Source organism: Haliotis cracherodii, unplaced genomic scaffold (genome assembly GCF_022045235.1).
Source record: "Haliotis cracherodii isolate W230 unplaced genomic scaffold, xgHalCrac1.p SCAF_6, whole genome shotgun sequence".
NCBI lineage: Eukaryota > Metazoa > Mollusca > Gastropoda > Lepetellida > Haliotidae > Haliotis > Haliotis cracherodii.
Window position 1 is genome coordinate 56,964,915 of NW_027266319.1, and position 25,982 is coordinate 56,990,896.

Sequence of the window (25,982 nt, forward strand, 5' to 3'; positions counted from 1 at the left end):
ACACTTTCATATGAAGCAAGCTGAAGTTTGTATACATAAACACAGTATTGGAATCTGTCGAGAGATGATGTTCGTTTTTTGAAAGTTCAGAGGAAAGCGTCAGTGACTGTGAAAAGAACGCAGTAAGTAATTGTCATTCAATTTAATTTCTCAAGTTTACCCATTTTCCAATTGTAAGTCATCACTTTACCTACACTTTGTTTGCTGGCGATCTATAGCCAATTTTTAAATTTTGTTGTTGAATAAAACTTTCTTCTTTGAAATGTTCTCAACTAGTCAAAATCGAAACTGTGATAATCTAGGGTTTTAATTCAATATATAGGTATTTACTATAAACGTTCTCGTCACGATGTGGCTGAAATATCGCCGATGTGACGTTAAGTTTTAACTCATGCAACCCATGCTTGTCGTAAGAAGCGACGAACGGGATTGGGTGGTTAGGCTCGCTCACTTGGTTAATGCATGTCATCGTATCCCAATTGCGTGGATCGATGCTCGTGATGTCAATCACTGGATTGTCTGGTCCAGCCTCGATTATTTACAGACCGCTGTCATATAGCTGGAGTATTGCTGAGTGCGGCGTTAAACAACAAACAAACAAACTGATTGTACTTAGATGAAGCGTCGAAGCTTTAAAGGGTGTATTCAGTCAAATGTAATACTTGTATATCACATACTAAGTACAATGAAGCACTGTTAATGTGGACAGTAAATTTACCAGTGAAAACATACGTTTTAACAGATGTCCTGATTGAGGAAACAATGGTACGTAGAAGTCTCCCTTCAATTACACAAATGTCTGGAATGTTTCTATAACTGACTTTATTGAGGGGGCGGTCGGGTAGCCTAGTGGTTAAAGCGTTCGCTCATCACGCCGAAGACCCGGGTTCGATTCCCGACATGGATACAATGTGGGAAGCCCATTTCTGGTGTCCCCCGCTATGATATTGCTGGAATATTGCTAAAAGCTGCGTAAAGCCATACTCACTCACTCACTCGCTCACTCACAGATAGTACTTGTTGTTACCCTGTCTGAAGCTCGGCATTAAGGTGGTAAAACAAGGTTTGGTTGGCTCGGAGTCAGTATACTGTGTCTGAGTGGGTATTCATGTTAAACTGCGGCATGGTATCTCAGTGAGCTCGCACTATAAATCGGCATCAGTCCAGACTAGTACGAGCAGACACACACACACATGCATGCACGTCGCTATATAAGTGTAATAATCTTGGACGCGACGTTAAACCCCATTTCACCTCACTCACTCACTCACCTTACCTCATTTATTTCAGACAAGGAATGACGATTTCGTTCTGCGACATGGTAATCTGTGACATATGACAGTGCGACTCACTCCTTGACTAAATCAATAGCCAGTCATCCTCACATCTATGGTTGGAATACCCCAATAGCTAAGTTCCCGTGCACTCAACAGACAAGATAAATGGTAAGTGCAATCTTATGTTATTTTGATCAGATCACGTAGAGAAGCGCATTCTTATGGCATTTAAGAAATAAACAACGAGCACGAGTCGTTTATTTCTTATATGTGATATTAACATTGTGTACAGCCTCTTTAAGTATTTTAGTAAAAAGTACACGTTTTAAACATATCTACCCGTATTAAATAATGATCACCCCCTGAATAGAATCAAACCGCGGCAATGTCGGACAAGTCTAAGTTAAGAACAGGGGGGTTAAATCGTGTCTATCCCGCATGTTTCACGTCGATTATCTGTACCTTTTCTCCCAATACCGATTATCATAAGTCTCCCACTTTTGGGCGCGATCGTTCGGCCACTGCCTTCATCTGCGATGTCGTGCTACATCTATGGGGAACAACTCACTAAGACACTTCCCTCTAAAAAATAACATCGTCCAACTTAGGACGTCATCAAGTTGAGAGAGCATTTTCGAATCGCCGGAAATGACGTCATGATAGAACAATGTTTTATCGTGAAATAAACCACGCTTCGTTCTCCATTGTATCCATTTATCGCGTAGCTATCTTATATTTGTTTATAGATCCGACACTAACCTTATACAAACGCAATGCATTGCTTGCCCTTTTCGTGAACACTTGGTGTTTTCGGTGATTTACACTGATCCGTGTGTGTGTGTGTGTGTGTGTGTGTGTGTGTGTGTGTGTGTGTGTGTGTGTGTGTGTGTGTGTGTGTGTGTGTGTGTGTTTGTGTGTGTTTGTGTATGTGTGTTTATGTTCAGTTCAATCATGTATATATGTAATATGTACAAGCAAATTTTTGTGTTTATCAAATATTTACTTCTTTGCTGCTGAAACGTCCGCTTGCAGTTTTATATTGCATGTACGATATATAATTGGACTGGTTCATGGGTTTGTGAGTTCATCAAAACATGCATCCAAAATTTCATTTTGAGTTTGGTCTACATGGGATACTGGTGTTTCTTTGTTCCAGTACGGCCAGATTCATTGTGTGGTCCGAGAATTGGTGCAGGACAAATTTAGCAAAGAAACATGGCAGAAAATTCTGTAAGTACAAAGTGTCATGCTCTGCATATAAGGTCTACCACCTTGTAGTTTTGAACATCTAGTCCATATTCTGGATCCAAAAGTTAATGCTGAATTATGTTTGTGTTATGTTTTTTGTTGCACTCTGTGTCTTCAAACAGATAAAACAAACATAACAGGATTGTATACTCCCCAGGGAGCCGATGAGCATAGCTTATTGCATGATGGTGATGATGCAAGCTTTAATTAAAAGGGTAAATTATAACCGCGTAATGGTAAAATGGCAAGGTATAGACCAGCGATTAATTTCAATGGTGTAACGTTAACACGACGCAAAGTATGTATAATGTGGCACTTTTGTTTGAGATTTATTGCATATGGATGCTTCAGAAGGCTACGCCGTCACAGAGGCTAAACACGCGGCCAATAATCCATTAGCTTTCATCGCCTTATCTCGTATTAATCACTCACTATCAGACGAACACGCTTTTGATATTGACCGAGAGGCAAGAATTACACATGATGGTACGCCAGAAGCAGCCCTTAAAGAAACCACTTGACCCCGGAAAGCACTATCAGAATATTCATCACTGTATAATAAGAGGTATGATAAGATTCAACTTTCTAACAGTCAACTTTCCCTTTAGAAATTATTTCGAACAATATTTCAAAAGCTTCATCCTTTGGTGTCCACATTCACAACTTTTGAGGTACAATCGAGCATGCTCTTACTACGACTTGCTCATACGACTTGCTCAAAAGTTGTTTGGCCAGGGTTTGAAAGATTCAAGGCCTCAGTAAATCTTTCAAAATATTTTATGGTGGATATGAGGAGGACAGTGACAAAAATATGTCCAGTGTTATTCTTTGTTTGACTTGTACTATATGTGTCCGTGTTTTTTTAGGTGAACACTTGACTTGCTTTTGCATGTGTCTGTGACAGGTGCCATCGATGGGGCAGGATACGCTCACCTTTTCACAAACACCTGGTATCACTATTTGATGGTAATTCACAAACGATTCTGCTTTTAGCAGAGATTTGTTGCAATGGAAATGGTTTTGTCGCTTTTAAGTATCCTTTTCTTGTTCTGTGCATATCCATAAATCTTGCACAAATCATGTTACATGGAATAAAGTATCGCTGAAGCGCTTTAGTATTTCTCATTAGGTTAACGAAGGACAAAGCATGTTGTCATGGGCTTGAAATAATCTACTAGCTTAGAATGCGATATAACGGTAATTTGTTGCCCCTACATTGACTGCTTATGGCAAAAGGGTCATTCGTGTTGGCACTTTGGCTGTTTGGAACCACACTGTCCATTTGTTTGTGTCATTGACTCTTCACGACATTCCAATTGAGCCGTAATATGGCAGCATAGTGTCATGTTCTGTGATGGTCGTTGTTCCTGATCATCCACTGCTATCAATGAAGTCAACTACCGCGGTACTGATGTATACCTGGTGCATCACTTCAGTCACCTTGGACAGGGGTCATGAAGGAGCCACACAACAAGGTGAAGCAAACACTCATTAGCTTACTTGTTACTTCCATTATCCCGCACGTCCTTGTTTCTTGTAAACATTTCTACATATGACCATATGTTTCCCCAGATGGTCACAAGTACTGATTCATATCGTATGATGCAAACAAGCTGGGGAATCAATTAAAGGGGTAGTCGAACTACTACTTCCTTGGAACACTTAAACATGCCATTTGAATTATGTATTCTGTATAAGAGCATCTCACTTTTTAAACATAACCAAAAGCGTGTCGTTTTTTTCATGGAAATATTAGTAAGCTGTGCTCAGCTTTTTTCGAGGCGTATGTATGTAGTGTCGTTACTCAAGATTTTTAGTTTGTGGATTAAGCTCTAATCCCAGTTGTTGTTGTTTTTTTGTTTTGTTTTGTTTTGTTTGTTTTTTTTTGGGGGGGGGCACGGGTGGCCCACGAGGGCACGCCAGAAATCTATGATTGTGGGTTCGAATCCCGGTTCGCCCCGATTATGTTTCTAGGTTTGTCAGCACAATACCCGTGCTCGTGGGTTTCACCGAAGTGGTAAACGTCTGAGACCTGCATCACTTCGGGCTTTCCTCCCACATTAAGCTGACACGCCGTGATATAACTGGAATACTGTTAAAAGCGGCGTTAAACCCAACTCACTCACTCACTATAATCCCAGGGTGTGTTTTGTCATGCTCGCATGATTTCATATATATACTCAATAGTTAGTGCATGCGCGAGCGTGTGTATGTGTGGCTGCTTGTACTGGTCCGGACTAAGGCCTAGTGCCAACTGAGATACCATACAAGAGTTTTAACACGAAACCGTTCGCCGACCTTCCGTTTTCTGGTTAATCACACTCGAATATTTACAGGCAGTATTGACATTGCCGCGTAAAACAAACATAATGTACATAATGTAAATAGAACTAATACACGGTTACCACTTGGCATGTCATTTAATTTTTTATTATATTCAAGAGTAAATATATTTACCTGTCCGTTGAAACTTTGACCAGAGGCATGTATGACAGGTGGCTGAAATGTTCCGTGCCCACCAATTATGGACTGCCTTGATACTGATTATTTGTTTTAACAAAATCCCCTTCGAGGTTAACACACTTTTGCCCACGATACTGGAGTGCCTGGATTGACCAACGTTGCTGGAATGCCTGGATTGACCAACGTTGCTGGAATGCCTGGATTGACCGACGTTGCTGAAATGCCTGGATTGGCCAAAGTTGCTTGAATGCCTGGATTGACCAACGTTGCTTGAATGCCTGGATTGGTCAACGTTGCTGGAATGCCTGGATTGACCAACGTTGCTGGAATGCCTGGATTGACCGACGTTGCTGGAGTGCCTGGAATGGCCAACGTTGCTGGAATGTCTCGATTGACCAACGTTGCTGGAGTGCCTGGATTGACCAACGTTGCTGGAGTGCCTGGATTGACCAACGTTGCTGGAATGCCTCGATTGGCCAACGTTGTTGGAATGTCTGGATTGGCCAACGTTGCTGGAATGTCTGGATTGGCCAACGTTGCTGGAATGCCTGGATTGGCCAACGTTGCTAAAATGCCTGGATTGACCGACGTTGCTGGAGTGCCTGGAATGGCCAACGTTGCTAAAATGCCTGGATTGACCAACGTTGCTGGAGTGCCTGAATTGACCAACGTTGCTGGAATGCCTAGATTGACCAACGTTGCTGGAGTGCCTGGATTGACCAACGTTGCTGGAATGCCTGGATTGACCAACGTTGCTGGTGTGCCTGGATTGACCAACGTTGCTGGAATGCCTGGATTGACCAACGCTGCTGGTGTGCCTGGATTGACCAACGTTGCTGGATTGCCTGGATTCACCGACGCTGCTTCAGCGCTTCGGTCCCAGTGTTGAAGAAGTTTCCTCCTGGTGATGTACAAAGTCTACCACACAGAAATGACGTCATCATCATTTGCAGTCCTTTCGTCAAGTTTGGGAAGAGGTAGGCTACGTATGTAGCCTTGATATTCTCACACAGCTGCCAAAGAACAGTAGCAGATTAATGGCCATGCGTGAGGTAGTCAACCAGTAAGATTCCTTGGGAATCACAGAAAACCAAAGCCATCACCTGACCATCTTCGTCGGTGGAGACGTTAGATGTTATCACTGCTTTGCAGATTGCTTAGTCTCTGGCTGATAGTGGTGAACCGAAGATTCATACATGGTTAGACATAGCAAAACCATGTAGATCTGCTTCAAAAGACGTACATTCTGACGAGAGATGAACCTCGAGCTTTCTCATCGAGAGTCAGAAGCCTTGGAACCCAGGGTGCTGAAACCGTTGTCATGCCGAGGACATTCCTTAGAATGTTCTCAACTGTCTCATGATTGCTGCCTACTGCATTGTGGAGAGCTGTCGATCATCCAGGATCATTCAATGTATTTTATATACATTTTGCATGGTGGTGGCAGATTTTGCTGAAGGCCTTCCTGTTCTTGTATCGTCTTCGGAGCTCTCTCTTTTCTTCTTTATTAGAGATTTTAGCCATGCTGGCGGCCATCTTGGATTTTCTACCACCAGGAGGCTCTGCAAACTATATTTGAATTATATACGTCTCTACTGCAATTCATTCCGGATGCATGAGTATGTATTGATACCATTAGAAAGTTCAGCCATGTTGGCGGCCATCTTGGATTTTCTACCACCAGGGGGCTCTGCTGAGGTGGATCCATATCCAAAAATGTTCGGAATGGTTCAACGTATAAGTGTGCCAAGTTTGGTGCTTTTAACCCAAAGTTCACAATTTTAGCCTTAACCGCCCCACTATTAACCCTGCTGCAGTCCTCTTAAAGTGGTAAAGGAGCATCAACAAGGGACACCAGGACCCTAAAATTGACAACATGTCCGCTCGGATGGCTCTTGTACTCAGTCCTTCCAACTGGAATTATTTGATCACAGCATGGAAGTTAATGTTGTCAATTTTCATCAATAGAGAATACTGTAAATCTTTAGCCAAAAATGCGACTCAATATAAATGCGACTTCCTCTAGTACCTAGTCACTTTAATGTCTGCTGAAATATACTCCGAGTAGTGTGCTTGTTTCAAATGCAACCGCAAGCATGGGAAGTATTGTGCTTAATGCATGCAGATTGGTAAGGGTGGATTGTACCTCATTCTTAACGAACATGTCCTAAGAAATTCAGCTTGGTTGAAGACTTGATCATATGCAAACGATTTATCAGTTCTTCTTGAAAACCTCTAAACCCGGCTTATTGGACACAATTTAGTCGTACCTTTGAGTATGTTAGAGGTCCAAACTATGCATAGGTTGCTGGAGACCCCTATACCTACTGGGAACCTCCACTGGTTTTCTAACATGAACATTACATAAAAGTGAATTGAATAGTTGAAACAAATGCACTCGTCGTAAAGTTGAGAACGTCTTATAACAAAAATATATCTTTGGTTTCAGACACTTGGCATGCCACATTTGCAATAATAAGCAGATACTTGTCTCAAATCATCATAGGCAAAGACTTTGTACTCAATCCATACTTGTTCCAGAGAGGAGTCTGGTCGTGATTTACACGACCATTTCTTAGTCTTCTTTGTACTCATGAACACATTTTCGGGTGAATATTTTATACGTGGTATGTCCCTTTCATAAGATACAGACGTTGACTCATGAAAGATTTAGAAACAACACGATTTCTAAAAGTGTTCCTCCGTTTTTTTAATATCATACATTGTTGTTTGTATTTTGAATCGGGTCACATTACTTAATCCTTCAAGTCTCACTTTCACAAAGGGCGGTCATTTCATCGCCTAAATCTACCCTGAAATAGGGCACACCACTTACACTTGAGCAACATCTTCGTACAATACAATTTGAGGTGGCACATGGTCGAAGTAAACATCTCAAATTGTGTTTCCTCCATCTGGATGCAATATTTCCTAGTTATTGAAACATAACTACTATAGGTTCTACCCATGGATTGTTATCTGAACTGATTTAGTGATCGGAAGTTTTCTGCAGCATATTTCAAGGAATGTGTTGAAGGAACACTTTATGACATTCTGAACGCCAATTGTACATGAGTAAAATACGATTATGTATCAATCCATATTTGTTCCAGGAGGGAGTCTGGTCTTGATGAACACGACCATTTCTTAGTCTTCTATCGCTATGAAGATAAGCTCACCTTCCAACTCATCGGGGCAGTGTCTAAAATTTTAGGTGAGGTTTGGATATGTACATTGTATCTTTCAGATAGGAACCCTTTAACCCAACATCACGACCAAGGTAAGAACTCTTTCTTTTATAAATAGGGATATCATGATCAAGGACCCAGACAGATTTGCGAAAATTTCTGAGAATACAATAATAAATTGTAATATATATCATTACATAGATAAATAACATATGATCTACCAACTTCATGATGTTATATAAACATAAATCAATAATGAATACTTAAATAGGTTATGGTATCTACAAGCTTCGAGATGTGACATTATTAAAGCCAGTAATAACCACATACAGTGATCGTGATTTGAGGAAGTGAGTGAGTGAGTTGAATTTCTTGCCACTTTGAACAATATTTCAGTTACATAAAGGCGTGTCAGTTTGTTATGGGAGGAAAGCCCGGAGTGATTTAGACGTTTATCAGTGTTGAATCTACGAACTCGGGAATGGTGCTGCCAGAATTCGAAACCACGATCACTGGTTTTAGGCACGCACAGTGAATAAGAAGAAGCAGCAATGGCAGTATAACGGTTGTAAAGTTACAGTATGGCCTTGTGGGCAGCTTGGACCTGGAGAAATTTAGCCCTTTATGGCTTCCTCTGTCTACCAGGTATGTCTTTGGAGGCGGTGTTGGAGGTGTTTGGTGACTACTTCGTCATCTACTGCCTTCGTCATGGCTACGACAAGATGCTAAAGACACTGGGAGGGGACATGAAAAGCTTCATCCAGAACCTTGACTCACTCCATTCCCTGCTGGCTTTCAGCTACAAGAACATAGAAGCACCATCCTTTAGGTGAGTAGGTTCATCTTTGGCTGCTGCACTTCGGTGTTCGCCGCCTCTGTGGCCTTGTGGTAGAGCGTCCGCCCGGAGAGCGGAAGGTCCGGGGTTCGATCCCCGGCCGCGTCATACCAAAAGACGTTAAAAGATGGTACTTGTTGTTACCCTGTCTGGCGCTCGGCTTTAAGGGGCTAAAACAAGGACTGGTCGGCTCGGAGTCAGTATACTGTGTCTGAGTGGGGTATTCATGTTAAACTGCGGCATGGTATCTCAGTGAGCTAGCGCTATAAATCGGCATCAGTCCGGACTAGTACAAGCAGCAACACACACACACACACACACACATACACTTAAATACTGTTAAATATCTAATACAGTATTCATTAAATGTTGGTTATATATATATATATATATATATATATATATATATATATATATATGATACTGCATTCTTTAAATGTTAATGAGTTCCTAATACAGCATTCCATAAATATTGGTAAGTATCTAATACAGCATTCTTTAAATGTTGGTACGTATCTAATACCGCATTCCTTAAATGTTGGTATATATGATACTGCATTCCTTAAATGTTTGTACGTATCTAATACAGCATTCTTTAAAAGTTGATACATACGTAATACAACATTCTTTGTGTTGGAATATGATTATCTAATAGAAAGTCCTTAGATGTTGGTAAATATTCAATACAGCTTTCCTTACATGTCGTTTTACATCTGACACAGCATTGCTTTAATGTTGGAACACATCTAACAAAATATTCTTCAAATGTTGGTTAGTATCTAAATCTAAATTTAAATCATTGGACATCATTATTTGCCAAAATCCTTTTTCATTTTCAAAGAAATTAATTTAAAATATATATTTGAAAAAAATCTTCAAGGTGATGCTTAGAATATATTAAGTAACTACTATGATTACAAATGTGTGGACCTGGAAGCGAATTATATTGAACAGTAATTAGAAACGCATAAATTTGAAGAAAGAACTGTCTGGCAAGCATTATGCAAATGGTGATGACGTTGTGGCGGGAGGAAATTGTGCACCACCGGGTGGAAGCCTTCTACACATGTGTCATACAGAAACTCCAGCATCGTTGAATTGTGTGGAGACCTCGGAGGGGACTATGTTAAAACATAATTAGCAAATCCATCTACGCAGTCCATCAAAATTAGGCTCAGCTTTTTTCAGCCGCCCTCGGAGTCAGAATACTTGTGTTCTTAGATACCCGTAGTATATTCACCGCGCTACACGTGATCCATGTTATTGATTTCAGATGTGAATCTCACCCTGATGGCTCTCTCATGTTGCATTATTATACAACACGACCTGGACTCTACCCCATCGTTATAGGTAAGTGGTTCTTATGAAGGATTCAATAAATGTCTGATTAGTCTAGAAACAGTAACGATGAATTATATCTGTTCTTTCCCCATAATCCACCATGTTTTGCATAGGGCTAGGATTGTACAGAACCTCTGAGGGTTGAAGTGATGATGTAAATACCGCTTTGGGGTCATGTAGGATTGGTTGGTTGGTTGTTTGGTTGTTTTTTTGTTTAACTCAGAAATATTGCAGCTATTTGACGGCGGTCTGTAAATAATCGAGTCTGGACCAAACAATCCAGTGATTGATATCATGAGCATCGATCCGAGCAATTAAGATACGATGACATGCATCAACTAAGTCAGCGAGCCTGACAACCCGATCCCGTTAGTCGCCTTTTACGACAAGCATAGTCGCCTTGCATGGGCGGCAAGCATGGGTTGCTGAAGACCTATTCTACCCCGGATCTTCACGGAGTAGGATCATGTAGGAAACAGAGGTACTGTAAGTAAGTACGTGTAAGTGTTTACTATTATTAATTATCATTACTAATCACTGTCACACTGTCCGGTTATTACGAACTCAAAGGGACCACTTATTTTAGTTCGTTATAACCGTTGTTCGTTATAAGCATATATACAGCATATATACAACACATGGACGGGACTACAAAATAAGTTCGTTATATCGGTCAGTTCTTTATAAGCGTGTTCGTTACAATCGTAGTTTATTGTATATGCTCAAATGAGATCGAAATCATACATACAGTCAGTTAATGAGGCTGTACATCTGGACAAACAGAATGACAGCTGATTACAGAAGAAACCAACGAGCACGGGTATGGTGCTGAAAAACCTGGAAACATAATCTGGGCGAACCGGAATTCGAACCCAAGCATAGGTTTCTGGTGTGCCCAAGGGACGCAACTCTGCACAGTGACTTGGCAACCCTCACAGAAATCGACTTTGTCGTTGACTAAACTAATCCCCAATAAGCCATGGCGATAACGTCATCATGTGTTGGTAAGCACCAACAGCGATACATGATTATATACACATGTACATATATATTATGATGTTGAATATTTGTTGTTGCTGCACTCGGCATTATTGCAGCTATATGACGGCGGTCTGTAAATAATCGAATCTGGACCAGGCAATCCAGTGATTGACAACATGAGTATCGACCTAGTTAAAAGGGATGCGATGCCATGCATCAACCAAGTCATCAGCCGACCACCCGATCCCATTAGTCGCTTCTTACGACAAGCATGAGTGGCTGAAGACCAATTCCATCCCGGAATCTTCGGGGGACTCATATATACATCATACACTATTCATAGCAACAGATGTATGCAAAATGTTCTGTTTGACTTTTTCAGTTTTACTTAACAGTTGCACAATAAATCAGGCCAAATTTCTGAAATCAATGTTAAACGCAGCACAGTCTCTCCTATACTGTCTGCATTCAGTGGACCATAACAATAATGTTAACGGTGTCCATAGTTTTAATGCAGTTATCTGTTATGAAGTAATCGAATGTACCCATCCTGGCGTTCGGCATTAAGGGGAGTTTCTGCGTGTGTCCATAACAAACTGTATTATGGCTTCCATGCAAATAAATAATGTTCCACCTGGTAATGCATATTGACCATCCAGAAATGTTCTTCCGCACATTGGAGAGAAACAACTGTCTGCATTCAGTGGGCCATAACAATGTGAACAATGTCCAAGATGTTAATGCAGTTATCTATTATGATGTTAAAATGTAATCGAATGTACCCATGCTGACGTTCGACATTAAGGGGATTAAAGGTGTTCGTAAAGGAGTGTGTCCATGACAACATCATGTCTTACATGAAAATAATTACTGTTCCAAATGGTTATGCATATTGACCATGCAGAAATGTTGCCTCCCTCCCTGTGGCATTTAACCAAATTCACATGAGCAATTTGTTGCATTATTTTAACAAAGGTAATACTTTGTTGAAGCCACTACTACTAAGAGTAATGCGCTGTTTGCTTGTTATTTAACGTCACTGCTGTAATATGACGTTTTGAAAAAGAATCGTGTCTTGACCAGCCAAACCAGTGATTGATATTATGAGCAACGATCCACACCGTCCGCGTACGAGATCAGCTCGTCATCGAGTCTGACCACTCGATCCATTAAGCCTCCTCTTACGACCAGCTATTGGTTAGTAGGGACAAATTCTAACCCGAAATTTATGGAAACAGTAGTGACATCATATTGTATCCTATATTCCAGGGTCCATACGGGCCGTTGGCCGAGAAATCTTCAAGCAGAAGGTGGATATCACGGTACTGGAGCAATCAAGGGAGGTTGTCGATGGCAGTAAGACCCAGGAGCACACAGTCTTCAAGGTCATTTTGCACAAAGGGCTGAAAAATGAACGCAAGAGTCCCAAAGGTCAAGAGGAACGTTTGTCCTCCGGAAACATGGAGGTCGCTGTGCCTACAAACATTTCAGCCTTTCATCTGAATGCTGGTCAATTCTGCTCAGCATTCCCATATCATATTATATTCGACAAATATTTGAAAATTCGACAGTGTGGAGTGATGATTCACAAACTGTGCCCTGTTCCTATCCGAGAAGGCATGGCGGTTACGTCCTTGTTCCGAATAATCCACCCTAAAATGAATCTGTCCTTAGCGAACATTCACAAATTTATCAATGCGGTGTTTCTCCTAAGTGTATCCCCAGATGAGTCAGAGAAGGAGCGTGACAACAAGGCAGTGGTCCTGAAAGGTAGGCGAACTCATGCTGACCTTAACCACCAGAGAGGCAGTGATCAGTTTCTTGTAGGCTGCGAATGGGCTGCACTGTTATAGCATTTACTGTTCTCCAGTATTGAATTTAAGAATCTAGCGTGTAGTTTGTTCATGACGTGACATTACTTTCGCCAAAATTACCCTCGGTAGGGTAATGTGTAATAATAGCTATATAATATTTATGATATTGCCCAACACATTCGTCATTAAGGACATAGCATTTGTGCATGCGAACCTATAACCAAGGCACAGAGTTGTACCACATCTTTTGGTTTTGGGGATGTTGTAAATCCTGCTTGTGTCCTTGCAAAAGGTAGCAAAAGTACTTTAAGTCCCTATAGTCCCCAGTATGGTGAGTGAGTGAGTGAGTTGGGTTTAACGCCGCTTTTAACAGTATTCCAGTTATATCACGGCGTGTCAGCTTAATGTGGGAGGAAAGCCCGAAGTGATGCAGGTCTCAGACGTTTACCACTTCGGTGAAACCCACGAGCACGGGTATGGTTCTGCCAAACCTAGAAACATAATTGGGGCGAACCGGGATTCGAACCCACAATCATAGGTTTCTGGCGTGCCCAAGGGACGCAACTCCGCGGCGCCTTAAACGGCTGGGACACCCGTGCCCCCAGTATGGTGATCTGCCTTTAGTTGCTGGCGATCTATTGCCTCGTTTTTGTATAATTTTGTCTCGTAACTATTTGGTTGTCGTCTATTGATTAAAAAGACCAAGCGTACGTCGCGAACTAACAGTGGAACCAGTTTACCGGTGTTATCCTTAGATTATTGCTACGAGTCATTTGTGACTTATTGGGACGTTACATTATAACTAACTCAATCATGGGTGATTTTTAAAAGAGTTTCGCGTCAAGACATTCATGCTTATATATTATCTGTGTGACAAAGTACATCAGATTTTTGTAATTATTTGATTAGAAAACCATACTGTCTTTTGAAAACAAATCTTCAAAAGAGAGTACTTCGCGGAAAGAAGAGAGTGAATATTGTTGTTTGTATTGCAGGACAGATGATTTGGTTGGAAGCGTCTCATCATATCATCTTTATTGGATCCCCTCGCCTCACAAGCCTCAACGAACTTATGGCAATGAACGTCTACCTGGCAGATATCCCCCTGTATGACGTCACGCGCGAGCTTGTGCTGCTTAATCAACAGAGGATAGCTGAGATAGATATAGCGTGAGTAAATAATAATAAGCAAATTCTTCATTTAATGAGTTTGTATACACTATGTACCTCCATCACACCATCTTCCCGAGGCAAGAGAGTTAACTGACTTTAAAAGTCCAGTTTCCACCCTTGCCGAACTAGGCTGGATTTCCTGGGCTCGATCGTAGCGCCACCAGTGGCTATTACCAATTATGTCCTTTCTATGCCTCTCCTATTGACCAATCAAATTCAACCTCTCGTATCACTTGCATTTGTTTCAAACAAAACGGTGGCGCCCAGTCAAGACGATCTGATCGATAATCAATATCTATATTGTGATAAAACGAGTCTTACATCGCGAAGTGCATCAAATCACGTGAGCACCTTGATTAAAAACATCAAAAGATTTAGAAAATATCTGTTGACAACGAGTTAGCGGTGCACATGCTTTGCAAATCCTGTAGTCGACCGAAATCTGCATGACACTCAACAAACCGGATTTCGATTTCGGTGCACGATTTTGATTGGACAATGCATAGACTCGTTAGTCCAGCCAAAATGTAAATCCATAATACCAGCCTAGTTCGGCAAGGGTGGAAACTGGACTTTCATAGTCAGTTAACTCACTTGCCTCGGGAAGATGCCATCACACCTGAATGCATTGGGCCGATATACTTGGTAGCGGTAACGCGTGTTTGTTTTCAGTCAGGTTATGATTTGTTTGTTTGTTTGTTGTTTGCAGCACTCGGCAGTATTATGGTTATATGACCAAGGTCTGTAAAAAGACCAGACAATTCAGTGATTGATATCATGAGCATCCATCCACGCAATTGCGATACGATGACATGCATCAAGCATGTAACCGAGACCGCCCATCCGATCCCGTCAGTCGCATCTAACGCCTTTTTCGGCAAGGATGGGTTGCTGATCATGAAGACGTATTTTAACCCGGATCCTCACGGGTAGTCAGCTTATGATGCCGTGTAGAACTCATGGAGATCAATTGAGCCCTACTTCCTGCATGAACTTTGTACTAACTCTTCAATTATGTGAGTGAGTGAGTGAGTATGGTTTAACGCCGCTTTTAGCAATATTCCTGCAATATCACGGCGGGGGACACCAGAAATGGGCTTCACACATTGTACCCATGTCGGGAATCGAACCCGCGTCTTCGGCTTGACGTGCTTTAACCACTAGGCTACCCGACCGCCCCCTTCAATTAAGAATGTGTAGAGTGGAGGCTACAGGGCTATGGCACATGTAACACGAGAAATATTGGCGATATAATCCGAGAAGTCTGTCCCCCGACAGATAGATAATATATTAAAAAAGTCAAGTCTAGAATGAAATGTCAAGCCTAGATTGCCCAAGCTCTTAAGGCTTGAACTGGACTCAATTTGAATTTTACATTTTATTTAGTGGATGTATGATATGAATGAAATAACTTTTTTTCTGGGACTAAATGTGAGTTTGTAATCAGAACACCAGCTTGTTTTCCCCTTGCCTGAACCAGGCCTTATCTCGAGTCGTTAGAAATGACGGATTTATAACGAAGTGACCCTTTCTTTGTTTGCTTGCTTGTTGGATGTTTGGCGTTTGGCGTTTGACGCCGCAATTTTCCAGCTATATGACGCGATCTGTAAATAATCGAGTCTGGACCAGACAATCCAGTGAATGACATCATGAGCATAGTCGATCCACGTACGTGGGATATGATGACATGCATCAACCAAGTCAGCGAGCCTGACCACCCGATCCCTTCTTATGATAAACATGGGTTGCTAAAGACCAATTCTGGTCCAGGCTCAATTATTTACATACCGCCGTCATATAGCTGAAATATTGCTGGGTGCGGCGTTAAACAAGAATCATCATCAACAACAACAACAACAAAAACAACAATAACAATTGTTCACCTGAAAAGAAAAACACGGGAACATATGATAGAAGTCAAAATAGGAACTGCATCCACCACATGTCTACCATAACACCTTTTGAAAGCTTAACTGAGGCCTTGAATGTTGTAATACTGACCAAACAACTTTTTTTCACCAACAATCAAAATGGCTTCTCTGTTAAAATCTTCCACATGCAACAAGTATGATATTCGATGTTAATATTTCGTGTTTGTTTACTTTCCATCAAAAATGGCTGTATACATTCTTTGCCCGACTGTTTATTTCATTTCCTAGCGTCCATGTAGGATGTTGTTTCTCTCCAACGCGGGGAAGAACATTTCTGCATGGACAATATGCATAACCAGTTGGAACAGTATTTATTTGCAGGGAAGCCATGATGCAGTTTGTCATGGACACACTCCGAAACTGACACCTTTTTAATCCCCTTAATGCCGAACGCCAGGATGGATACATTCGAGTACATCATAACAGATAACTGCATTAACACTGTGGACACTGAACACTAACATTATTGTTATGAATTCCACTTCCACCGAATGCAGACAGTATAGGATAGACTCTACTGCGATTAGCATTGAATTGACACAGAATATAGTTCACAGATCGACATTGCCTGTTATGAATTTCTACTGCAGTTGGAGACAAGTTTCATTGTCTCTTTAGATGTGTATCCCTTCTCCAAAAAGAATTGATTTAATTCCTAATAGATTTATCATCTGGCTAAATCTGTTAAAACGTGTAAATTAGTTGACTAATGCAACGTTACGGATTTCAGAAATTTGGCCAGATTTATTGTGCAACTGTTAAGTAAAACTGAAAAAGTCAAATAGAACATTTTCCATACATCTGCCACGTTGCTATGAATACTGTATACTGTATATATGAGTCCCGTGAAGATTCCGGGATAGAATTGGTCTTCAGCAACCCATGCTTGTAAGAGGAGACTAGCGGGATCGGGTGGTCGGTTGCTAACGAGGTTGATGCATGACATCGCATTCAGCAGAACTCTTCTGATAGCATCCAACTTCACCCTGAAACTATAAAGTTATTTCAATTTTCTTTTGTTTGCCGATGATATGGTAGTGTTTTCAAGCAAAATACCTGGACTACAAATGCAAGTTCATCACCTGTAATGTTATTGCATAGAATGGAATTTATCTGTCAACAAGAATAAGACAAAAGTTACTGTTTTAAAACTTATGGTACACTAGCCAGAAGAGAGAAATGGTTTTATCAAGGACATTCATTAGATGTTGTATCGTTCTATAAGTATTTAGGTGTATATTTTACAAATAGATTGTCATGGAAGATGTATGCTAACCAAGCTGCTGTACAAGCTAAGAAGATCCTAACTGGAATTCTTCAACATATGAAAGTTCTTGGAAATATATCCTATAATACATTCTTTAAGATTTTCGATACAAAAATAAGCCCCTTTTTGTTATATGGAGCAGAGGTTTGATTGATATAATTATAGAAAAAGTACATTTATATGCCTTCAAAAGAGTCCTTGGTGTGAAACCTAGTACGTCTAATCTAATGGTCTATGGAGAATGTGGACGATACCCATAAATTATGTTTGCAAAGTTAAAGACGATAAAATACTGGATTAAATTAGTTAATATGCCTGCAACTGGATATCCAAAGAAATTTTATGACATGTTATTTCTCTGATCAACAAGGACATACTAGTTGGGCATCTTCTTTTAAGCATCAACTTTATTCATGTGGTTATGGTAATATACGGACAGGACTGGATACGTATATACCAGATAATTTCATAGATGCTTTCACTCAGACCTTGAAGGATGTGTACATTCAAAATTGGCATGTTTCCTTATCAGTATCAAAGAAACTATCAACTTATTCCCTCTTTCAAAACAACTTCTGAGGAGAGCAATACTTGTTAGATGTGACACTAAAACATTTCGAATTGCACTTGCAAGATTCAGATGTAGTTAACACGAACTCTTTATCGAGACGGGAAAATATATGGAGATCGTGAGAGAACACAGAATTTGTCCGTTTGGTGATTTAAACACTGTAGAAAATAAATACCATTTCTTACTACTTTGTCCGTTGTATGCTGAACTCAGAAAATAGTTCATTGATAAATATTATAACCGTTATCCAAGTCTACAGAAATTTGTTACATTAATGTCAAGTCAGAATGTAGTGATAACGAAAAAGCTGTCAATGAACATATTGCATGCTATGAAGCTCAGAAGCTCCTAATGTGTTACCTTATAAATGTATATGCACCCATTACTATGTAGCATGTGCTATAAGCCTATGGCCTCGTATCCCTATTGCGTAGGTCAATGTTCATGATGTCAATTAGTGGATTGTCTGCTCCAGAGTCGATGGTTTTGCAGACCACCGTCATATAGCTGGAATATTGCTGAGTGTGGCGTTAAACAGCAAAAAACAACAACATACGAACACAACATATGAGGTACTACTAAGCAATTTACAATTTCGATGCCTACTTGCTCAAAAACCTTTCCATAGAGTTGCCCAAAAGTTTATATGCAGGTTTCCGGAAAGATGGAGCGCGTATGCACATTTTATTTTAACCAACATGACTGAAAACCATTTGGCACAATATTCACATTATGGGGAACTTTATCCACGCCACTGTATTCCTTCGCAATTTTATAAAGTGACATAAGTGAATGGAAATATGTGTCCAACTCTGATTATTTTCATTTCGACTTGACACTATAAAGAGATGTTTTACCTCGTTTGTGTCGGTATCGTACATACCATATATTATAGATTTAAAAGTAACACGCTCGCCAGAGCCTCGCATACCACTATTTGTATTCCAAATACGTAACCACACTCAGCTGATAATCCGTATGTACATGTACTTCATCTATACAGCAAGAAGTTGGACGAAACAACAGCAGCGTTGAAGCGGACGTCCCAGGCGTTGGAGATAGAGAAGCAGAAGACGGATGTGTTGCTGTATCAGATGCTGCCACAGAAGGTTGCGCATCAGCTGAAGAACGGCAGACAGGTGGAGGCAGGTGAGACAACATTAATACAAAGTTCAACAATAAATCAACCTGTTGTGACAAGGGACTTCCTGATGGAGATTGAACGGGCGTTTCCAGCTAATGCTGATCTTATGCTCAGTGCGAGTGAGTGACTGTGGTGGTTTTACGTCGATTTTAGCAACATTCAACCAATATCAGTGGGCTTTAATAAATTTACACTTTGAACGCTTTAACCAGTATCAACCACACCGTCATCTAAAGGTAATGTTTAGTGTAGATAATTAATTGGTTAATTTAATCCCCCCCAACCCCCATCACCAATATTGTCGTATTGAATGGAGAGCCATAAGCATTTGATGCATTGCAATTTGACTTTATCAATCATGGCGATGGTAGTCGATATATGTGGTCCCCTCTGACAAAACTAGGCCGATGCTTTCCATTTCTTGGGTGAATCGCACCATGACGTTAGAAGGGAAACATGACTTCCCCAATGAATCGCTGAAGGGGATTATTCATAAGAACCTTGTACAGATCAACTAATCTGGTCTGCATTCATCAGCTGGTGTACATAACGATAATCTCGTTTGGTCCTCGCTTCTGGTAATTATCAGCGCTTGAAGGCTCATGTATTAAATTACTTTCATTTGCCTTGAAAAGCGTGAAATCCATATGTAGCAGGGCGTGGAGTCATCCCACAGATGACAACCTTACCTTGTCAGCTTGCTTACAGGGTTAATCTCTTTCGTCATGTTGACAAGCGTCCGACCTCTGATCAGAAGGTCCGTGGTCCGTGGTCCGAATTCAATCACGGAACTTTTTTTTGCCGCTACACATATAATATAAATAATGAGTTTAAGACTGCTACTTTCCACGTTTGATGGTTTAGAAGGCCACACTTACAACAACACCTATTTTCTGTAGCGGAAGGATCGATCAAACTCGCGCATGTGTAAAACGTGTGGAAGGTGTTTGAAACAGGGTGATAATGCTAAGAGGCACGCAATAAGCAGTCACTCTTTCAAGTTGATTGTTTCCGTCGTTGTTGAAGGTTTCTGGCCTGGTTCAAGACTCTGAAAAGACTAAATTTGCCCATTTTAAAACAGAAACATTTTCAATCATTTATGTATAAAATAGGCTGAATTTGGCCATTGACGTTAATCCTCCACCTGCTATAAATATGTATCTTATACCATGTTCATTATTCAGTCTTGCATGACAATGACGTAAAGATATATGCCGAAACGACTTTAATACGGTAAAATAAAGAAATTGTTATTCATATAAATTGTGTCCACTTTGTCATCCGTCAACTTCTAAGAAATTCCTATCAAACAACTTAAAGCATGTCTGTCGAGTTGCACTAAAGAATTATGTTATTCTCAGATAATTCAAACGTTTTGATTTATTGAAGTGTTCAGACATAAAATACATCATGATTGGACGATAAGATATACTATATCAGTACGTGAGATACCAAACTATTTCTTACAACGTCTTTCATGGGCATTTCGTGTGACAAAATGAACATACTTGACTTTCCGTTCATTTTTTAGAAAGGTTCACCTGTAGAGGTTTTCTCAGATATTGACGCAGACGGGTACCGTATCGGAGTCATAGATGTTATTTTGATAAGATTGCAGAAAGCCTGAAGAGAACTTATTTGACTGATTCCGGCATCGGGTGGTCAGGCTCGCTGATTTGGTTGATGCATGTCAACGATCCCAATTGCGTGGATCGATGCTCGTGATATCTATCACTGGATTGTCTGGTCCAGACTCGATTATTTACAGACCGCCGTCATATAGCTGGAATATTGCTGAGTGCGGCGTTAAATAACAAACCAACCAACTTATTTGACTTTTCAAAATTTCTTCAGAAACAGCACCTCCATGTCTTGTCGACTGAAACAAATGGTGTTATTTTCTATTTCAGAGAAGTTCGACCAAGTGACAATTCTGTTCAGCGACATCGTGACCTTCACCAACATGGCTGCAGCCTGCACGCCCATGGACATCGTCAACATGCTGAATAACCTCTACCACCGCTTCGACAAGAGCACCAATGACCATGATGTTTACAAGGTAGAAAAGCCATTGGTTTATATTGCCGCTAGTGATCATGAGTTGGTTCAGTTATTTCACGGCGTGTCAGCTTGGTGTGGGCGGAAGCCCGGAGTGACTGATGGAGGTCTTAAACGCAACCCAGGATTACGGGTGCTGAAACATCTCGGGCATTAAGTGGGTGAATCTGTGATTCTGCCTCCTGGATGGTTATGACGGGACTCGTCTTGAGGTGTAAGGCGGAACCCACTAGTACGGTTATGGTGCTGACAAACCTTGACACATGTATCAGGGTGAATTTGGAATCCTGCATCCTCGACGAAAATGAAGGGACTCGTACGTCACAACGATCTTTCCTCCCACATGAAGTTGACCCGTCGTAATAAATTGAAATACTGTTGAAGATGCGTCATTACCAACTGACCCACTCACAATTAAGGTGATGGGTAGCCAAGATGTTAAAGACTTTACTCATCACGCCTAAACTTCGGGTTTCACTCATCATATGGGAGCAATATGTGAAAGCCCATTCTTGTTGTTTTGGTACGGCTGGAATACAATGTATGCTAAAAGCGGCGTTAAACCTTTTTTGGAATGTCATGAACCCGTCTGCATATGCGACTTCGTGGTTAAACAAAACATTACTCTATTTCATTTCGATATGGCTGGCAGAAAGACCTTCTGACTTAAATCTAACAAGTCACACGCCCACACTGACATAAGATGACACTTCAATGGTGATTATATTTGAAAGATGCTTTGTTGAATTAAAGATGAAGGTGATTATATTTCAAAGATGTTTTGTTGAATTAAAGATGAAGGTGATTATATTTGAAAGATGTTTTGTAGAATTAAAGATGAAGATTCTGCTATTACGATAATCAATCAAATGTGTCAGTTCCCAAAATGGGATTCCGTAATGTATCACACTTACTGGCATTCGTAAGGACTATAGCAATCGCTAAAGTCGCTTTCAATGGTTAGTCAATTTGATTTTGCTCAAATAATAGCTTGTACTAGGAGACCACTGAAGAGACCACTAGGGGAACACACTCAGATCATGGCGGGACGTGCTGAGAAATAACGTGTTGCAGATGTGTTGGTCGTGCGTCAAATATCTTACGTTGTGTGTTATGTGCCCTTTGGAATTTGATCAATTGAAGACTTTGGATTTCGAAAATAGCAGCGCCAACGACACGAATGGGATTCACACATTGCTCTGATATGCTGAATCAACCCGTGTGTACGGCGTGATGAGTGAACGTTTCAACACATTGGCCACCCACCACCCTTAAGTGTGTTAGGTGAGTTGGATTGACGCCTTTTGGGTATGCCAGAAACATATGATCGCGGTTTCGAATCCCGGTTCGCCCCGAGTATGTTTCTAGGTTTGTCAGCACTTTACCCGTGCTCAGTGAGTTTTACCGAAGTGGTAAACGTCGGAGACCTGCATCACTTGGGGTTTTCCTCCCACATTAAGCTGACACGCCGTGATATAACTGGAATACTTTTAAAAGCGGCGTTAAACCCACTCGAGGCATTATCATTTACAGAAGCCCGAGGTCTAGCATTAGCTGACGAGGAAGAGGCGAGGCTAAACGGACCGGGGGCTTCTGCTGATTCAATGCCCTGACAAATACTGTTACCCTTGTATAGCTCTGGGCGGAATACTGTTAAAAGCGGCGTTAAACCCAACTCACTCACCCACTCACTATTTTGGGAAACCTATATTTTGCATGAACACCAACACCACACTTACTTCGTCCTCATATACGGGGCGGTGGAGTAGCCTCGTGGTTAAAGCGTTCGCTCGTCACGCCGAAAACCCGGGTTCGATTCCCGACATGGGTACAATATGTGAAGCCCATTTCAGGTGTCCACAGCTGTGATATTGCTGGAATATTGCTTAAAAACGGCGTAAAACAATACTCACTCACTCACTCACGCACCTTATATAGCTCACATGGAATCTGTCCTTAGCATGATCGTAACCCAAGAAAAACCCAAGATAAAAAATCAACAACGTATGGTAAGTATCTGTTATACACACCCAGAACACAACAGAGGTCAGTGTACGACTGGCTGAGAAAGACGTAATCAACCATTGAAAACGTCACTATAGTTTCTTTGTTTGTTTGTTTCACGCCGCAGTCAGTAATATTCCCGCTATATGACGGCGGTCTGTAAATAATTATGTCTGGACCAGACATTCCAGTGATTGACATGAACATCGATAGAGGCAATTGGGACACGATGACATGCATCAACCATAGTCGCCTCCTACGGCAATCATGGGCTGCTGAAGACATATTCTCTACCCGGATCTTCACGGGTCACGTCAATTTAAGCCGCGATTCAGCTTTTATCGACTCTGGCCAGTGTTTTTTTTCAGAGTTTGCTGGATATTGACATTTAAAGGAAGTTTGACGTCTGTCTCAACGTTCCACGGCTGAGGACTGTTCCACTTCACCCGCTTTTCGATTAACACTCCATACAATCTATTGCGCGTGCCCTCATCCACAAATCGCTGTCGTTTTCCTCTAAATTAAATCTTAACTTCATTGACCCATATATCATCAGTTGTCTCGTGAGTCACTCGCGATCGCTTGATCACGCGAGTCGACAGAACCGTGTCAGATGCCGTGTCTGTTTAGATAGGTTAATATGCAAATTACCTTTAACAGGGGACAGCACTTTGCCTGATAACGCGTGGGCCGTTCCACGGGAATTCTATCAATTATAGCTATAATTTCTAAATACAACACGTATTTCTGTAAAGTAAAAGAACTGAAACTGTAATTTTGGTATATTTACATACACAAAGTACACCTAAAACAAACAAAGGAGGGATTATTTTACCAATGTACTGTACGTGTTGTCACACACACATTCTTAGAGGGTTTCTTGTATTTTAACACAAATCATTGACGAAAAAGCCCGCTACAATGTGTATGGAGTAGAGTCATTTTGAGACCATCGTACAGCAACGATGTGGACAGTTATAACGGCTCTGGTTACCACTGTATATATATATAACAAATTTACACTGGTATGTGGTGCGAATCCAGAAATGATCTTTTTGTCTGTCAGAAGAAGGTTTCATGGTGGTGGTATCAAAGCACGAGACATAATCAGTGCTAGTTTGGGATAAGAACACACACGGCAGAGGGTGTCTGGGACTTCAAAGGGACGCAACTCGGCACAACGAGTTGTGGCTCCTTCACCAACTGAGCCACCTGTTTACCCGTTATGGTAGGAGTCAAATACTACTGGAATGGTGGAGGACACTAAAGTCAAACTCTACCATCCTATAATATAATCCATTGTGTTGCTGTGTTTAGGTAGAAACCATTGGCGATGCCTACATGGTGGTGAGCGGAGTTCCGGAGCCGTCCACCAACCATGCCAAGTCCGTCGCCGACTTCGCCATGGACATGGTGCAGGAAGCCGCCACAGTCAACTCCCCTGCAACTGGGAAACCTCTACAGGTAGGAACGATGTCTCCTGTCAACGACGTTTTTGCGAATTTAATTTATTTTTCTATATTTTCAATAGTTTTTATAGAATACTTGAACATCGACTCCTCAATACGTACGTAGACATTACTAAGTTATTTAGATACAATGTATTTCAAGAATCAAACATCGCCGATTCATTACGTGTTCAAAATACCAGTACGCTCAAGGGGCACATTCATATACCGTTGCTGACAGAGATAATTATAAGATACATTTTCAGGCAAAAACACGAAATTTAAAACTCTGTGCTTTTCTTATGCGAAGTCTGTTTCAAGATTTCTGTTGAATATTAAATCATTTTTAAAGCGCCTGATATAGCTCATGGCGCAATATTACCCCGGATAACGGATCAGTGCTCATTGAAAATACATTCTCAGCTCCCTGGGGAGTATACAACCCAAGCCGCCTGGAAGGTTTTACATTCACATTAGAGTAATCATTATCATCGAAGCACCCATGTGACATTAAGTCCGACGTGGGAATTCCGGGTTAGAATTGGTCCCCAGCAACCAATGCTTGCAGTACAAGGCGACTTAATGAATCGGGTTGTCAGGGTCGGTGACTTGGTTGATGGCGTGGGTCGTTGCTGAAGTCATCATATGAATGTGCCCCCACCACCCATTGTTAGTCGCAAGAGGCAACGAAGTTGGAACCCGTCGAAATTCTGGGTTAGAATTCGTCCCCACGATCTATTCTTGTCATACGAGGCAAAGCGAGTCACTCAAACGGCGGGGAACGTTACAGAACATCAATCATTGGATTGTGTAGTTCACACTTGATTATTTACAGGCCCGACTACACTTACCTTTATTTAATATTGATGAATTAATCAACAAACGAGCTAAGACATTAACTCCTTTTTGTCCTCCAGATCCGAGTTGGGGTCCATACAGGCCCCGTGGTGTCAGGTGTCGTCGGGATGAAGATGCCTCGCTACTGCCTGTTTGGGGACAGCGTCAACACGGCATCCAGGATGGAGAGTCATGGCGTCCCGGGCAGGATCCACGTCAGCCCCACCACATTCAGGTACCACGTGGTCGACATTTTTATCTACGTATATGAGAATTGGGTATATGTGTCTTGTTAACTATGCACATGTTTTATTTAAACGCTGGAACGGGAAGAAAACTGTTGTTTGTGGTGCGTTTTAATGAAAAGTAACTTTATTTCATCCCTCCCGATGTCGATCTATG

The 25,982-nt window shown here is 41.2% G+C and overlaps 1 protein-coding gene across 1 annotated transcript in view; it reads left to right on the forward strand.

The window, feature by feature from the left end:
• LOC139446526 (guanylate cyclase soluble subunit beta-2-like) overlaps positions 1–25,982 on the forward strand; it is a 94,577-nt gene that overhangs the window by 67,216 nt on the left and 1,379 nt on the right. Inside the window, exons 7-16 of the mRNA XM_071227829.1 lie at positions 2,434–2,507; positions 8,102–8,202; positions 8,822–9,005; positions 10,285–10,361; positions 12,603–13,103; positions 14,143–14,317; positions 19,093–19,238; positions 21,144–21,292; positions 24,613–24,759; positions 25,661–25,815. Coding sequence (XP_071083930.1) covers positions 2,434–2,507; positions 8,102–8,202; positions 8,822–9,005; positions 10,285–10,361; positions 12,603–13,103; positions 14,143–14,317; positions 19,093–19,238; positions 21,144–21,292; positions 24,613–24,759; positions 25,661–25,815 — 1,709 coding nt within the window. The remainder of the gene's footprint in view (positions 1–2,433; positions 2,508–8,101; positions 8,203–8,821; positions 9,006–10,284; positions 10,362–12,602; positions 13,104–14,142; positions 14,318–19,092; positions 19,239–21,143; positions 21,293–24,612; positions 24,760–25,660; positions 25,816–25,982) is intronic.